The sequence below is a fragment of the Sceloporus occidentalis genome, unplaced genomic scaffold (genome assembly GCF_023333645.1).
Source record: "Sceloporus occidentalis isolate IW3139 unplaced genomic scaffold, rSceOcc1.0.p SCAF_131, whole genome shotgun sequence".
In the NCBI taxonomy this organism is placed as follows: Eukaryota; Metazoa; Chordata; class Lepidosauria; order Squamata; family Phrynosomatidae; genus Sceloporus; species Sceloporus occidentalis.
Genome location: NW_028317111.1, coordinates 744,233 through 762,061, shown reverse-complemented (window position 1 = coordinate 762,061; position 17,829 = coordinate 744,233). Strand labels below are relative to the sequence as shown.

General features: G+C 43.7%; 1 protein-coding gene across 2 annotated transcripts in view; it reads right to left on the bottom strand.

Annotated features, from left to right (window-relative positions):
• RCAN2 (regulator of calcineurin 2) overlaps positions 1–16,917 on the bottom strand; it is a 33,151-nt gene extending 16,234 nt beyond the window's left edge. The window contains exon 1 of one of the 2 annotated variants that reach the window (XM_089499194.1): positions 16,693–16,917. In XM_089499194.1, coding sequence (XP_089355320.1) covers positions 16,693–16,917 — 225 coding nt within the window. Of the gene's footprint in view, positions 1–1,763; positions 1,851–16,692 lie in introns of those variants that run through there. The other variant, XM_089499195.1, reaches the window with a different exon arrangement.
• Positions 16,918–17,829: the final 912 nt, after the last annotated feature.

Below are 17,829 nucleotides of genomic sequence, written 5' to 3'. Positions count from 1 at the left end.
CCAAATGTTATAAGGTGGCAGGGCATGATGGGAATTATAGTCAATGCTGGAGTGTCCAAAGTTGACTAACCTTTTGTACCAGCTATACATCTGCCATGCCATCTACTACTCAACGAGACAGATGATGTAAAGCTGGTGAATTGGGTCATTTTCATGGTAAATGGACACAGAAACACTAATCACAGCTGCCACCTTGTGAATGGAAAAGACTATGTGTCTTTAATCACCGGAAACGTTGAGGAACCTTCGGAACGCGGCAGAACTGAGAACAGAGATGGGTAACTGACGTCGGAGGGTCAAGGTTCTCCTGCCTCTGTCCACTTGTGATATTTCCGTGTGAGCCATGTTACTCGTGAATTGCGCATTACATCATCAAATATCAAATATATCAGATATCAAAGGCGGTTTATCTCCATAGTTATTTACATACATGACCGCGTCATGAAGGATGTTTGGTAATAAAGGTTCTCAATCGCCCATATCTGACGGACAAAACGCATCGCTTTATGTGGCTGAGCCTTTCCGGCACTGAAAGTGTTACACAGCGGAAAAAGTCATCTAAGCTCCAAATCAATACCTTATTATTATGATCTATAGGTGCAGGAAGTGACGCTACCAACGCACACTGGAACCATTCATGCGAACAGGTGTAAAAACTATTGGTTTTCTTTATTAAATGTCGGAAAATACGTTTTCCCCGTCAATAGTTTGGTTAATTAGAACCCAGAGAGTGGTATATTCAGTAGCTGCCCCCTACTTATTCTGCTGGGTCTATAACACTCATCACTCTCAGTCAGACAGGAGCTGGTGGCGGAAGGGTGTTGCAGACACAAAGGAGCCAAGATGGCAACGTGTTCATGGTCAATCATTCTATTATGTGCAAACATTTAATTTGGCAGCATTTAAGAACCGGTCTATCTGGTCTGCCCATTCCTCATGCTTTATAAACCTTATACGATATTCAGCCATTGATCTCGTTTGGATCCAGGGTAGCTATGATACCTTTCCTCTACCACATCTGCTGGAAGGCTGTTCCACTGATCTACCACCCTCTTAGTTAACAAGGTATATGTCATGAAGCTGATCCTATAAACCAGCAGCATGATGCAGGATCAGATTATTCTATAGCCGGTGACAGCCACGAACCTCTACCTCTTAACAAGCACTGAAGACCCCTCAAGGTTTGCAACAAATTGGATCTAGAATCGGAATTACCCTGCAGAACTGACTCCCGAGGAACATGACCTCGAATCGGATTGGACAATAATATTCTTTCTATGACACAAGGTTCCAGGGGTTCAGGTCTGGCCACATATTCTGGTAAAAATCTGGTAATTTTATCAAAGATTTTTTATTAATAAAAAGACTAGCAGCAGAGCGTCCTCGTAATTTGAATATATGGCACCCATTAAATGCTAATTGATTCTTAAAATAATCATTAAATTGGGTGTTCCTGTAATGAATCTTATCCGGGCTCCACATAAAGCTCCTGTTAAGGCGATATTCGGTGAATTAGTTCATGTCTTTCTGGTGGAATCATTCAATGATGAGTGGAGAACATTTTGCCTACACACCGAGTACCTTCTGAAAGCCTGAAGTATCTGCATTATCTCCAACCAGCCCTTCTCACCCTCGTACGTCTAGTAACAATGCGCTACACCTTCCAAAGAATCACGGCTCGCCCCCCCCCCCCCCCCCAAGACCTATGGGTTTGACGATCTGGTGGAAAGTAATTCATGGTTCCCAATCCCCCTTCTCCTTACCTTGACATCCTGATTGTTGAACACCTCAACATCTACAAGGCAAGCCACCAGAGAGGAGACATCAAAGTCCACGCTGCGGGAAGGCATTCTCTCTGCTACAATGTATCTAAACAACTTCTAAAGATAAAAGCGGGGTTGTAAACCACAATATTCACCAAGCTTTCGGCAGCTCTTCCTCAGCTCCCCTGGCACCCCACCATCCGAGAGACGGCTGCGGTATCTGTCGGATCCCGCAGCGCCGAGCCGTTCTCCTCCTTGTGTGCTTTCACACTGAACAAGCGCAGCATAGTAACAGCTCTCGACTGTCTCTCGTAGCGATGACATCACCGCCGACACCGACATGAGCTAAATCTAGTTTTTTTTTCTTTCTCTCCCAAGCCTTTTATCTGCAGGCTGTGCGTCGTAGCAAATTGAAAATGATTATGTACTAAATCTAAACCCTGCCTCAATCTATTCTGGACCCAGCAACCGCCAATGCGACCACAGCTCTCACCTCGCTAGACCGCAATATTCCCACAGGCACAAAAAAAACTGGAAATCAGAGCTTTTACAATGCCAAAAATGTTATATACCAAAAATAATAATAATAAAATACATCGCATTTATTTATGTAGCGCCAGCACATTCTGTAGCGCTGTCACAATAGGGGCCAGTGGGGAGAAAAATAAAAATAATATTAAATAAAATAATAATACATATAGGCTCACTATTGGGAAATTATCATTTTAGTGACATTAATCCAATTTTAAAATACCAAAAAGGCGCTTTGCTGAAATACAAAGGATTAGGTAGACTTTGAACGTCATTAAAATAATTCATTTTCATTTATATTCATACAAATATATGTAGAATTTTTGATGTGCTGAATTAAATGTGTTGGACTTTGCAAAATGTAAAAGGTGCGTGTGTTATCTTTCCTAAAAATATATTTTCTTACCTAAACAGCTCCAGCGCTTTAATAAATTATGAAAATAAGCAGAGAGCCGCCATCTTGCTTTTTTTTTTCAAATAGGGGGGAGTTCCGTGACCCCCTCCCCTAAGTTCTTGTGCAATGGGGATAGCCGTCCCCACCCCATGATTGTTTCCAGGGGTAGTATTGATAATAAAAGACAAGGTTGAGTCCATGTTTAACTATAATGTACCGGGAAGGCTCTCTCATGCGCCCAAGTCCAGCCCTCTAGTAGAACGAGACCTAGGCAGCTGACCAGGGTGCTGTATGGTGCCGGCACCAGGTGTACATAAAGAGGTGCCAGGCAAAGGCACCACTATCTCATGGCATTTGCCATAGCTGGCCAGGATGCTGTATGGTGGTGGCACCATCATGGGCTTCTCCATTATGCTCGAAGGCAGGAGTACATAAAGAGTTTCCAGGCAGAAGGTGTACCTACGGTGCTCTGTCCCTGGATCCACCACTGTCTTCTGGCATTAGCTATGGCTAGCTAGGATGTTGTATGGTGGTGGTGCCATCATGGTGTTCTCCATTATGCCCACAAGAAGGGTACTCAGAGTTGCCAGACAAAGGGTGTCTGGGGCTCTGGATCTGGATCCACCACTGTCTCTTAACATTTGCCATGGCTGGCCAGGACGTTGTATGGTGGTGGTGTCATCATGGGCTTCTCCATTATGCCCGGTGCTAGAAGCCCTCTCCCTGGACCCACCACTATCTCATGGCATTTGTCTTCATGCATAGTTTACTCCATGTGATGACTCAGAAAGTATACCTTTAAAAACGCAGAGCTGTTGGGCTTTGTTGTAGCGTGCCTTGTATCCCCCTGAATGAATTATTTATAACATAAACCCCTTGCTCTTCACGGCGCGCTTACACCAGCGGGCTCTGATATGATTAGTAATGCGCACTCCTCCCCGTCTCTGGGTCACTGATTGCCCCCTCCGGCTTGATTGCATCTAAGACATCATCTTAGGTCAGAATGAATTTGCGTTGGTAACTAATTTGCCGACAATGATTCAACAAGAGATAAGATACGGCCCGGATTAGCAGAGGAGATAATTCTGCCACCAGACAGGTTGTGTCGGGGTGACTCCTGTACCGTTACTATTTGCAGTGCCGGGGGCGATAGCCGTCATGATAGTCACACTGACCCTCGTGTTCTCCATCTATACAACATTTTAATGTTCTTTTGCTACAGAGGCTGTGGAGGAGAAGACAGGATTTGCTTTGTAGTAGTAGATACTCAGCTGGAACTACCACCATCAGCACCAGTACAGAGACCGAGCCCCTGCTTAACACTGATTGGCTAGAAGTTACGATTAGAGCTTGTGGAGGAGGACATTTGTTACAGTGAGGGCTGCGAAGCTCCAGAATCCGCCTCATTAGGAGGCTGGGACTGCAGGAAGCATCTGTGGATTAGATTCATTTATGTTATGGATTACACTAAATCCTAGAGGGGTCCTGGGGCCGAAATTGGTGCGCATTCAAGGTAGGGACCATTAACACGATTATCTGTGACATCTGTGGTATCGAGCCAAACAAATACTGATGGCGGACCTGACGCTGAGGGGAATAAAGTGTTAAAAGCACCATAGCAACCCACATTGGGACACACACATAGAACACAGTTATCAGGCAAAGTTCTAAAAGGTGAGCAGTCACCATGGAAACCAGAGGAATGCAGCATTGAGTCCATACCTTTGGCTATAGAATTTTAAAATATTTATAATGATGGAAAGTTATTTTTTGGTAAATAAAATCATATTAAAAAATCTTATTTCACTGCAGAGACTGCAGCCCCTCGGAGTGTGGCCCTTCCAGGCTCTGCAGGGGCCCCATAAAAAAAAAAAGCACACTTTGTTTCCGATGTTCCGGTGAAACCGGCGATAGTCGATTTGTTTCCTTGGACACTGAAAATTACTTTTTTTTTTTTTCCTTCCCAGGATTCAGAACTAAACGTCTGATGACAAGAAGATCCTCCGCAGGCTTCCAGCTCCGAGATGATTATACTTTATATAAAACGCATTTATCCAGACGCTCACTGTGCCGGAACACGCTGACAGAGACCCGATCGAGGGGACGCTGCGTGTTTAACCACTTAGACCCCGGCGCCACAAAACCAGCAGTGAAAGGGTTTTTCTTGGTGTCAGTTATCCCCGGCACTCGGATTGCTGTCCGCCATCAGAAAGGTTAATTGTTTTTTTAACCCTTCGGCATATTCACGGGAAGCGAGGCTGAAACAAAGGGAGCCGAGTCTCTTGTTATCATAAATGGTCCGAAAAAAAGAATTTCAGAAAAAACAAAGACTCTAAAGGCAGATAATAGGCACTGGCCCCTGATCCGTCTTATTCTCCACCGCGCGTCTTCAGGAGCCGTACGCCGATCCCGTGCATGTTTAAATCCCCTCATTGTATTATTAACCCCTACCACTTCTGATGGAGAGCAGATTCGCTTATCTACTACCCTCACACCCATTCATACAATGAATAAAATACTCGAGGATATTTTTTATATATCCTGAAATACTCGAGAAATTTAAATTGCAGCCACCCGAGTACGTCTCTTTTTTTATTATTTATTTATTTATTTATTTTTTTGAGCAGTTTGTAACCTTTGCTGTCAGCAACAATAAAAAAAAATGTTTATAAAGCTAAAAATTAAGGAAAAATTTGCAGCTATATGATTGGATTTGGAATTTTCAGACACTTTTTTGGGGGGCATTAACATTATTAAAAAAATAAACAAGTCCTAAAGTCCAATAAAATAGAACGCTATCCTTGCAGGGCCAGGTTTGGTGAGTTGACCCAGCGGAATGTAGTCTCCAACCCTTTGGTTTTAGATTATGACCCCCTTGTCGTGACCTCTTTGATTTTAAGCAAAAATATTATATTTCCTTAACAAAAATATATATATATTGCAAAAAGCCAGTCTGCACAGAAATATTTGCTATGAAATAATTAAAAAAGGCAAAAAAAACCCACTTGTTTCTTCCATCGTCTTAAACCTTAAAAGAGTGAAATACAAGCCAGTGTAACGTACCTGGCTGCCGGTCCCTCCGGGTCCGCGGATCTTCAGCCGCCACGGAAGAGGGGGAGACCCCCCACCTTGCCGCAGCAGCATCAGCCGCCACGGAAGAGGGGGAGACCCCCCACCTTGCCGCAGCAACCTCAGCCGCCACGGAGGAGGGGGAGACCCCCCACCTTACCGCAACAGCCACAGCTGCCGAGGAGAAGGGGGAGACCCCCCGCCCTACCACAGCAGCTTCAACCGCCGCGGAGGAGAGGAAGACCCCCCTCCTCCGCAAGACAGCTTCTGCCGCCGCGAGGACGGGGAAGACCCCGCAACTCCACACGGCAGCCGCCGCCTTCTGAATCCTGGTCTGGTCCTGCCGCGCGTACGCGCTCTTCCGCACGCCACCTAGTGGCGCCAGCCGGTACTACCGGTCCTTTTCGTAATTTGAGGTCTCGCCAACCCCAAGATGGCCGCGGACCGGAAGTGACGTAACGGCATTTTGAATTTATGGCGGGAGAATGCTAATTGAAGTCTGCACTTCCTCTTTCTATTTAAGAGCCTCAGAAACCATTCACCTTGCCTTCTGATGGTTGTACCTATTTGTATAGTGTCATCCCAGTACGCGTTCCTGTTATTTGATTCCTGGCATCTGACTCCGGCTTACATTACGACTATTCTGACTTCTGGCTTCCTGACCTCGGCTTACCCTGCAACGATCCTGACTTCTGGCTTCCTGACCCTGGCTTGCTCATTGGTTATTCTATACTGGACTCTGGTGTTCTGTCTTTGGGACTTGCACACGCTGTTCTACCTGATTACAGGTTCTACCTTACGCTGTGCGTGACAGCCAGCGGCGTTTATGAATTCTGTATGCGAACGGCCACCCTTCTCCCGTATAATGTTTCATACTTGAGTGGTTATGGTCGGTGGTTTTACACCAGGCCTAAAATGTTTGGGGCAAAGACAGAAAATTCCGTGTAATATTTAGAAACATATTATCTGCTCTCCATTTATAAAATAGTAATGAAAAAACCACACACATGTTCGTAGTCAAGGTCTGCACCCTCCATTCAACAATTTCAAAAATGTTACCATTGTAAGACGAACGTTACAAAAAGAAGAAAAATAATTATTAAAAAGTCAAATTAAAAATGTATATTTCTCTGCTTTTGAATTTGTAGTAATTTGGCCATTAATGAACATGCGCGAACAGCTAGACTATTTTATATATTTTGTGTTGTGATGGGTATGTCAATAATGGATTATATATATATATATATATATATATAAAAATAATTATATATAGGTCTTACACTGCTACTGAGATAAGGCTTTATTGACTAAATTGAGAGAAGCAATTGATTTTTGCCTTCTTCAGCCCCTGATAGGGCACCAAAGACTACCAAAGCATTGAGAAAACTCTCGGGGGGTATTTGGTAAAGGGCATGTTCGCTACGCATGTTGACAACCCCTGCTAGCTAGTTGTGTGTGTGTGCGATAGGTGCCCTGTAGAAATGAAGCTGCCAAATTATTATCAAATGGTAACATATAGAATATTTTACTAAACACAGTATACCTTTCATATAATACTATGTTGATCTCCAGGGAAAATTAATAAAAAAAAAAAAAAAAAAAAAAAAAGGGGAATTCAGCATTTTTTTACATTTTTGGTAAAAAATATTTTTAAGCAGTAGCAACAAAGGGAGTTTTGGGTTGCCCGGCTTTGGGGGGCCGGCTTTGGACAGCACTTTTACAAACAAATACCTTCCACGTCCTTGGGCTTTGCTCCTATGTATTATAAAGCTCTCCAGTGTATAGACCACGCAATGCGTTGCTGTCCCTTGGCATAAAAAGAGTTAAGTGGAGACGCTTGGGGAGAAGCTGAGCATCCCGAATACACGAACATTAGGGGCTCGCTAATCGAATCTGAACATAAGGAGCAATTAATATTCTGGCAGGGCAATTAACGTGAGCTCCAGGCCACCTATGTTAGCCCCTAATGTTGCCATAAATTGGCGAGCGCTCTGCTCTCCGTCGTCCCCGAAGATTCTGGACCTTTTAACGCATCATCGGTGCGCATTATCTGGCATTAATAAATAGCTCGCGTTTATCGATCACTCAGGAAGGCCGTGGAATATTAAGCACTGGACATAAATCAGCTGGGAAACGCTCCGTACTAAATCGGGTACGTTACGGAAAACGCATAACATATTATATTGGAACAGAGTCATGACGTTGGCTTTTGGCGCACTTCCCAGCATCACCACCTAAAGAGCAGTCGCTCCATTCTATAATACGACTGGTTTTATACATAGATGTAAAAGGTTTTACACAAGATGAGACTTAGCAGTGACACTTAAACAAGCTGCTTGGAACTATAAAGCAGGTGAGGCTTCTGGGAGCTGCAGTTCCCCACCACTAGAGGGCAGCAGATGAGGAATATGGCAGCTGCAGTTCCCCGCCACTAGAGGGCAGCAGGTGAGGCTTCTGGCAGCTGCAGTTCCCCGCCACTAGAGGGCAGCAGGTGAGGCTTCTGGCAGCTGCAGTTCCCTGCCACTAGAGGGCAGCAGGTGAGGCTTCTGGCAGCTGCAGTTCCCCGCCACTAGAGGGCAGCAGATGAGGAATCTGGCAGCTGCAGTTCCCCGCCACTAGAGGTCAGCAGATGAGGAATCTGGCAGCTGCAGTTCCCTGCCAGTAGAGGGCAGCAGGTGAGCCTTCTGGCAGCTGTAGTTCCCTGCCAGTAGAGGGCACCAGGTGAGGCTTCTGGCAGCTGTAGTTCCCTGCCAGTAGAGGGCAGCAGGTGAGGCTTCTGGCAGCTGTAAGTTCACCACCACTAGAGGGCAGCAGATGTTTTGCTTTTCCACCTTATTACCGGTATTAGGCGGTTAGAAAAATAAATGTAATTGTCGTCTCCGATTAACTTCCCGTAAAATGTTTTTTTCCTAAAATAAGAAAATGATTATCTATTTTCTGAATACGCAGCTATAGGGCAATTATAAAGATAAATGCGATGTGAGGAATTACCCTGGGGTTCTGTACCTGCCGTGGTGCGTGTGTAATAGCACTGGGGCACAACATAACTGATCGTGCGGCTTTTACATTTCTACGACCTGACAGTGCCGACGCGATGAGAAGACCTCGTCCTAGAGACGTCCAGAGACGTGTTACGATGGGTATCGACAAGGCAGGATCCCAATCAGTTCCATCTGTCCTCTGGGCTGAAGAACACAGCTTTGACGTCATTGATTCCAAAGGGATACAACTGTCGTCCCTTGGAAAGCCTTTGTGCTTCGCGCGCAACACCAGATAATGGCCGGGCTGCGGAAAAATAATTGAAAACGTCCAGGCAATGAAGATTTTAATCTTTGACGCAATTGATGGATGGACTCTCCCTGCGAATGCTATCTACTAATCTTTAGTGCCCTTCGGAGGCGTGAGGACTACAAGCGGTGCCAGGGGGGGGATAACGCAGGCACCTGTGATGCTGGAGACCCCAGAGTTTTGGTGTGGGGGGACAAGCAAAGCTTCTTGGTGCACAAGGGCATCTTTCCGGCTGACACTAATGAGATCTGCTGTGAATCATGTCTCGGAAATCACCGATCTAATCCACAAACAGAAGCTCCGGTGCGCGGGATTTAAGACACAGAACGTATGTCATATATGACGTCATAGATGGCGGCCGTGGGGTGGGTGGCTGGGGGATCTGCCCTGGGTCATTTCTAGTTCCAGCTGCAACATCTTCAATAAATAGTTAATTTAAAAAAAAAAAAACTTTATTGACCACAAACATTTATTACTTATTAATAACGCGTGGAAATTCTCCGAACAGTAAGGGTTAGCGTGAGTAACGGTGTTATTATTCAAAGGGAACGGTCCAGACAATAAACTGTACACTGAAGGCATCGCTATCAGATCGTTTCTTAACCCCTTGATGACAATTGCCGGTCCGGGCACGTCACGGAAATTCATGTCGATAACGACAAACGGGTGCAGAAAGCGATCTATTTTCGCTTTCTGCACCGAAACGGCGTTGCTGTAATGCCTCGACCTCGAGGCATTCAGCAACGCCATTATCGGCACAAAGGGGCCATCTCTGGCCCCTCCCCGGGGCGTCAACATCCGCCATACTTTGTATGGCGGCGGACGCCCGTTTTAAAAGCGTTTAGGAGGCGATCAACGATCGCCTCCTAAACTTAAATGGTGTCGCTGGAATGCCTCGATCAGGAGGCATCCAGCGACACCAAACACTTACCTTTGGATGGGCTGTGACCGCTCCGGAGAGCGGTCACAGCCGCAGCTGCTGGTGATCTTCCCATTCTGCAAGATGGCGGCGGTCCGGGAAAATTCAATAAAGAAACAATAAAGTCTAAAAAGTTCGCTAGTTCCAGACCCTCTAGAGAACTCTGGCTCCACTTGCAGGTTGAATATAGGTACTGCATTCAACCATGCAAGTCAATGGAGCTCAGCTTTCTAATCACAGTGTGATTAGAAAAAATAAATTTAAAATAAAATTAATAATAATTAGAAAAAAAATAGTAAAAAAACAGTAAAATGTAAAAATAATTTCCCACTGATGTCACTATCAGGGCAACCTTCAAGTTGAAAAAAAATGTTAAAAAAATTTAAAAAAAGGCAAAAAAAAAATATATATATATAAAAAATATATTTTTGTGAGCAAGTCCTAAAATTAGCATATTAGCTTAAAACAATTCTCGCATGGAAAGAGTTAAAATACTGGCATATTAAATGCCCATGGGGTGTCTACTTTTAAAAAATGTATGATTTGATGGGGTAAATTGAATTGGCCGGGTTCAACAAGGTCCCAATTAACACGGGGGGAAGGATGGCCACACATCTAATTTCCAATTAGAAAAATGCACACGTACCAAATGTGGCCTTTTAGTTCCCCCCAAAAATGACAAACCCATGCATGTGGGGTATCACTGTACTCAGGAGATGTTGCTGAACACATATTGGGGTGTCGTGTGACAGCGGCATATACCAGGAGCTGTAAATTCATACATAAAGTAGGTGTGTGTGGGAAAAATACACACACAAAAATACTACTGCAAACTTTAAAAAAATGCTGGTGGTAAAATGTGTGCATGCAAAGAGTTAAAATACCAGCATTTAAAATACCCTGGGGTGTCTAGTTTTCAAAAATATATGGTTTTGTTGGGCACACTGAAATGGCCCGGCTCAAAGATGTACCAAATAGGGCACGGGCAGTGGATCCCCAAATGCCAAAGTTCATCATTGAAAAATGTGCATGCCCCAAATGTGGCTCTTTTGCCCCCGAACAGCCAGGCAAAATCATTCATGTGGGGTATCACTGCGCTCAGGAGATGTTGCTGAACACATATTGGGGTGTTTTGTGATAGTGACATATACGAGAACTTTTTAATTCATACCTGAAGTAAAATGTGTGTGACAAAACAAATGGAAAAAAATGACTATCACAAAGTTTGACAAAGACTGGTGGTAGATATGGTGCATGGAAAGAGTTAAAATACTAGCATTTGAAATACCCTGGGGTGTCTAGTTTTCAAAAATATATAGCTTTATTGGGCACACTGAAATGGCCCGGCTCAAAGATGTACCAAATAGGGCATGGGCAGTGGATCCCCCAATACGCCAAAGTGCAACATTGAAAAATGTGCATGCCCCAAATGTGGCCCTTTTGCCCCCAAACAGCCAGGCAAAATCATTCATGTGAGGTATCGCTGTACTCAGGAGATGTTGCTAAACACATATTGGGGTGTTTTTTGATAGTGACATATACCAGAACCTGTTTATTTATACCTAAAGTAAAATGTGTGTGAAAAAACAAATGCAAAAAAATTACTACCATAAAGTTTGACAAAGGCTGATGGTAGAATAAGTGCTTGGAAAGGGTTAAAATGATGGGGTAAATTGCATTGGCCGGCTTCAAAGATACCCGAAATGGCACATGGGGGGAAGAATTACCAGATTTGGAAAAAATGGCTTTGAAATAGCAAAACTCAATATCAATATCTAATGTGTGTGGGTTCAGTAAACGGGAAAGAAGAAAATTACAGCTAAACACGAGCAGCGCAGAAATGTTAAAACGGCCATTGTCACGAAGGGTACAAAAAGTAAAATCAGCCTTTGTCACGAAGGGGTTAAAGCCAACAACCTTGACGTCGAGGTTTTTTTTTTATCAAGAAAAACACCTTTTGCATATAAGTGTATTTGCGTGTTATTGACTGATCCCAAACAATGCAGTTTACAGTTCAATATAATTAACAAAAACTATATCATGGTGCTTACAGATACAAAAACCCACCTAATGTATATACCATAGAAGCCGTCATCTTACCTTCCTGTTCTCAGGATCTGTGTGATTATTCCTCCCCATTATGTTATCTCTCACCTAATCTTAAGTAGTTGATTGGTTCAGAGTTCAGACAGCCTTTATTATTGCGGGGAATATTATTGCGGGAAAGAATAAGCAGAGATCTTTATTATCATATAGAAGCCTCTTCTGCTACAGGAGCAGCTGCAACCGCAACTCCCACAATGCAGTGCAATCTCTTGGGGGTAGTAGTTGGTATGCCTGTTTCATATCTGTGTTTATTATACATTATTATGTATATAATATTTGTGTTGGTTCTTACATTCTAATACTACAGATAATATTAAACTCTGTCGCCACCTCCTGGTTGATGAAAGTAACTACCCATTGATAATCTATTACACATGTAGGTAGAAAGCAATTACCCAGCTAATATACGGCCCATTTACTCTGCCCAAGACTCAAACCTTAATCAGTCATTGGCCTCGTCTTACATTCAGGAGCCGTATTCCTATCCCATGCATGTTTACATTCCCTTACTGTATTAATCTCTACCACTTCTGCTGGGAGGCTGTTCCACTTACCTACCATCCCCCCAGTAAAGTAAAACCTCCTAACAGTACTAAGAATACAGCACATTAGGATGCTCCATGAACAAAAGAAGCAAAAGTTTTCCATAAATGTCTACTTTTTCCGAGCATGCCTTTTGACTATCCGACAGCCCATATGGACATTGCCTGCACCTATAGTGTCACCACCGGTTCTACCCAAATCAACAGAGCACAGGCAAGTTATAGGAAGCATACGGCGAAGGTAAGTTTCATTAACATTCCTTATCTAATCCACCTATATAATAAACGTAAAACGTGTAATAGAAGAATATCAATGAGCTACATTTATTTAGCTGCAATACCGCTGTTGGAAGACAGGTGGCACCACTGCTACAGCCAACAATAACTCCATGAGGACAATGTATAAAAAAAAATGATCTTATCACCATAGCAACCAATACAATTCCTGATGATTGTTGCACTGGTTAGTATGGAGAGAGGAGCACTTTGTTAGCACCAGATGCAAAGCTCAAACTTCTCACCCTGTAGCCACGCTCTTTGTCCTGTGTTTCTTCTGATATTTCTTAAAATATTCATATTTTTAACATTCTGAAGTTACTACAAAATAAGCTTTTGGGGGGGGGGGTACATTAGTGTTGCCAAGTCAACTAGGGATGCGATATCAGCACCTGGACACGTTACATGCGTGCGTAGGTAAAAAGGGAAATGTGTATGTATTCTGGAAAACTGGCCAATATATTTGGACCCGATTACTAATGGGCCAAGAAAAGCCAGGTTAGCCTGGTAGTAATGTAGGGGCCACAGACGTGGGCCACTGAAACGCATGCAGGCATAAAGTTGAAACAATCATGGGCTCCCAATGAATTTTGCTCTTGAAGTTGAGTTTCACAATGAGCCCAGCGATGCTCCATCTGTGCCACACGGCATACGGCTACTGTGTCCTTCTCCCATATAAAGACTATGCTGTGATGTATTGGAAGTCATTACTAGCTGGGGTGACCGTGCCGGTCATGTTTGGTTAGGTAGAGAGATAGGAGACACAAGAAAGAAAGAAAGAAGAGAGACAGATAAAGGCAAATTGAGAGAGAGAAAAGGGAGGAGGGAAAAGGGAAGAAAGATAAGAAAAAGAAGAGATATAAGAAAAGATAAATTAGAGAAAAGATAGCAAGAAGAAAAGAGAGAAAAAATGGGTGAAGGGAGACAACAAAGAGAAAGGACAGAAAGAAGAGGACAAGGTAGAGAACAAAGAAAGAGAGAGAGAGAGAGAAGGAAACAGAGAGAAGAAAAAAGGAGAACGAGAAAAGAGGAGAACAGAGAAAGGAAGAAGAGAGGAAAGAAAGGAATAAGAGAAAAGATTAGAAAAGGGGGAAGAAAGAAGCAAAAAGGAGAGAAGTAGACCTTTTAACTGCCTTTTTTATTGCAAAACGTGCATTTATTTTTAGTTCTCCAGTCAGTGTCAGACACCCTCTTCTATCCACAAAATCTGCACCGACTGGACCGTGGGTCATCCTCATTCTACATACCTCCAGCACCTGCACACCACGCTAACCATTTCTTCACACACATATTCCATGCATGCTCCGGGGCCCTGCTACGTGTGCCAATCAGCCACTTGGCTACCCAGTTGCCCCCTGCAGAATGCGGCCACCGGATTAAGCTCTTTATTCCAGAACTGTTGAGTCATTGATGTGACCCGTAGGTCCAAATATTGTCATTAAAGTGTTAATGCGTTATTCTCCGGCCTGGATACCGTCCATTATCCGAGATGGAAAAAGAGCCAGCCATGAAAATACAAATACACTTGGATAAAAATATCTTCGTGGAAATACGATGTTTTTCAGTTTAGATTCCGCCAAATAAAAAAAGACTATTAACCGCTACTGTACTGATCTATCTAGCGGAGTCAACACGAAAGGGTTTCCATTACACAGCTGCCCTCATTATTCTGGGTTTCAGACCTGTTATCAGAGGGTTAATTGCCTACACATTTCACAATGCAAATTAAACTCACGACACAAAGGGGCTATCACCGCACTGAGGCTATTCTTTATGGCGATGCTAATGAAGTCCGTTCCTCCATAGACTTTCATTAGTCAGAGAGTCTGGCTGGGTGATTGAGCCTGAGCCATTCTATTGTTCCCCACAAGCAGTATGATAAGGAGTCGGGGTGTTTGTCTAGTAGATTGAAGAAGAACTCAAACGGCTGATATGCGGCTGCCTGAAAACATTCGTCGGATACGGTTAGTTCTCCTTTAAGTGCGCGAGTGTACGTTGTACGTCTCACAGCAATGTCATCCTTAAAAGGTAGACAGGCGCTGATAAGGCCGGTTATCGGAAAGCGGACCCAGATTCCAGTTACGGGACACGCATTCCACGCCGGAGCGGGGGCCACGACTTTATCACGAACGCTGAGGCCCTCTTTCCACCGCGCTCTGGCCAAGAGCTAAGAATAGAACAAAATGGGCAAAAGTGTTCGGTGTCCTAAAAATACCAGCAGCTCGGATCGCCCCAGCAGAAGGAATGATCTATAATTTAAAGAACGTGGAGGAAGCCTCTTTCTTACCGATGGAATTTTCCCAAATCTCTTAGAACTTTGGGAATAAACAAAGGGGTGACGTCCCACACGCCGGACCCCTGAGCAGAGTTTGGGACAGGTGTATCATTTCTATAAACAGCGCTGGAAGAATTTCAAGCAAATGTAAGAGAAAAAGGATCTTTTTTTTAAATAAAAATGTTGGCGATTTCACCAAGTAATATCTGCAGGAGGAATGCCTCCCAACTGTCTCGATTTTCGTGGGACAGTCTTGATTTTGCCACTCTATCCTGCCGAGCTCTATTTCTATCCCACTTGGGATTCGGGACAGCAGTCCCATGACCCTGATTTCATTGTACATTTCATTACTTTAGACTTTTTCGTCATCATCAACCTAGCCCGACCTTTCTTTTTCCTCCAGTAAAAGGGTTAACAGTCGCTCATGGACAGCCTGCCTCGAACCTCTAGGGCTTGTATGAGTTCATTGGGAACTTGACGATCCCTCTTGTCCACGGTAGGCTTCCAGCCATTCCTAGAAAGCACATTCTCAAGATACTCCAAAGCCCGGTGTGAGAACAGATCCATTAACCCCTTCCCTGCCAAGTACATATTTTTTATAGCAATGTATCGGGTATATATATCACTTCCCCACATAACTCTATATACTGCCGTATTCCAATATATTATTAATGCAGGACATTTACCTAACGCTATTTATTAAATATGCGCAGGAGACTGATTGAAAATGATTTTAATATTCTATCTTAACGAGGCGGGCAGGGCTATGTTTGTTTTCCGGTCCCTATGCGGACGTCTAAGGAGGACAACACTGAGACTGGGAGAAATGTCTCTAAACGTGTTTGGTAGACACATTTTCTTCATATTATTCAATCATGTCCAACACTCATGAACCAAAACATATAAAAAAAAACAAAAAACAACAGTCAACAGTGTAACAAGTGACTACATTTCTTATGTTAGGCACCCTAGTGGCTGTAAGTGGAATTGCATGGTCAAGGAAGTGACCACAATTCTTCATATCAGAGCAGCCCAGGGGTAATTGCCATGTGGCCAGCCCTCGCTGGCAGCATATTGTTCCCAAAGGGGTGAATAATACAGATGTATTGGGTGAAGGAAGTTATTGCATGGGATTGAAAGGATATGGAAGCGAAGGCGGTGGGTGATAAACGGGATGGCCTCTGGGTTACAAAAGGAAAAGGGGTGAGGAGCGAAACAAGGATGTGATCGTTAATCCGAAGAGGGGTGGAATGAATGATAGGGAATAGGAATGAGAAGGAGAAGAAGAGTAGAAATGGGGAAAATGAAAAGGAGAAGAAAACATGAAGAAGAAATGACAGGGAAGGAGAAATCACCAAGAATTGAAACCAGACATTGTAGGGAAACAGGTGAAGCAAATAGAACACTTTTAAGGGAAATTACGCTGATTTATTTTAATCTGGAAGCACATTTCTGTCATTACACATGATAAAAGTCTTCTGGATGACCAGCGATCTACCAATGAAGTTCTGAAGCCACCGCTCCCCTACCTTGCTTCTTTCATCTTCGAATACGGACTGGTGGACGTTGCAGGCGAAGAGTGATGTGGGGAGGTCATTGAAGTCCGTGATCCCCTGAAAGTCTTCTTCTGTGAGATATCTGGATAAGTCCTTGTCTCGGTGCATGGGGCAGAGAAAGAGCAGCTCTCCTCCACCCCACACGCAAGCGAAGTAACCCGTCTCCCTCATCCCGATGAAGAAAGGCGATCCGCGCATCCCTAGAACAGGAAGAAACAGAAGAAACAGTCTGAGAAAGAATTGAACCCAACACAGAAAACCTTCTATCGCTTCAGATATTATTATCCATAATGGTCCATTTTGAGTTAGTTGGACACATATTTTGGTGGGATTTGATGCCCAATGGACAGAAAATTGATGGGAACGACCCCCTCCTTTAATAAGTGCCAACTAGTCTTAAAATTTTCCTTTAAAGGCACGGGCACATTAAACCCCCCTTAGGAGCGCACGGTTCCCGGGGCGCATGTTGGAGGGGTGGTCTCCTCTCTCGTGATGATCCCGCCATGTATTTTAGGATTCACATGTGGTTTTGGTTAACCCCGGATAGGATCGGTATTGCTGCCTCTTACATGGTATGCTGGTTTTCGGCTGCAGCGAATGCAGAATTCTTTCCCACATTTATTCTGTACGCGGTATATTTAGTGAGCGGAAAGAACTGCGTACCCAACGAAAGACGTGCGGAGCAATGATCCACGCCATCCACTGAGCATCGGATTTAACTAATTAACTTACAATAAATCCGTAGCTGATCACCAATCAATACATGTTGATTATGGGAATAGGTGAGGAAATTAAATTATTATTATTTTTGTATAAAAAAACTCAGCTCTGTAAACAGTATCAACCCCAGCACTGTATACAGTAATATAACCCTCCAGCACTGTATACAGTAATATAACCCCCAGCGCTGTATACAGTAATATAACCCTCCAGCACTGTATACAGTAATATAACCCTCCAGCACTGTATACAGTAATATAAAACCCCCCAGTGCTGTATACAGTAATATAACCCCCAGCGCTGTATACAGTAATATAACCCCCAGCGCTGTATACAGTAATATAACCCCCGCGCTGTATACAGCAATATAACCCCCAGTGCTGTATACAG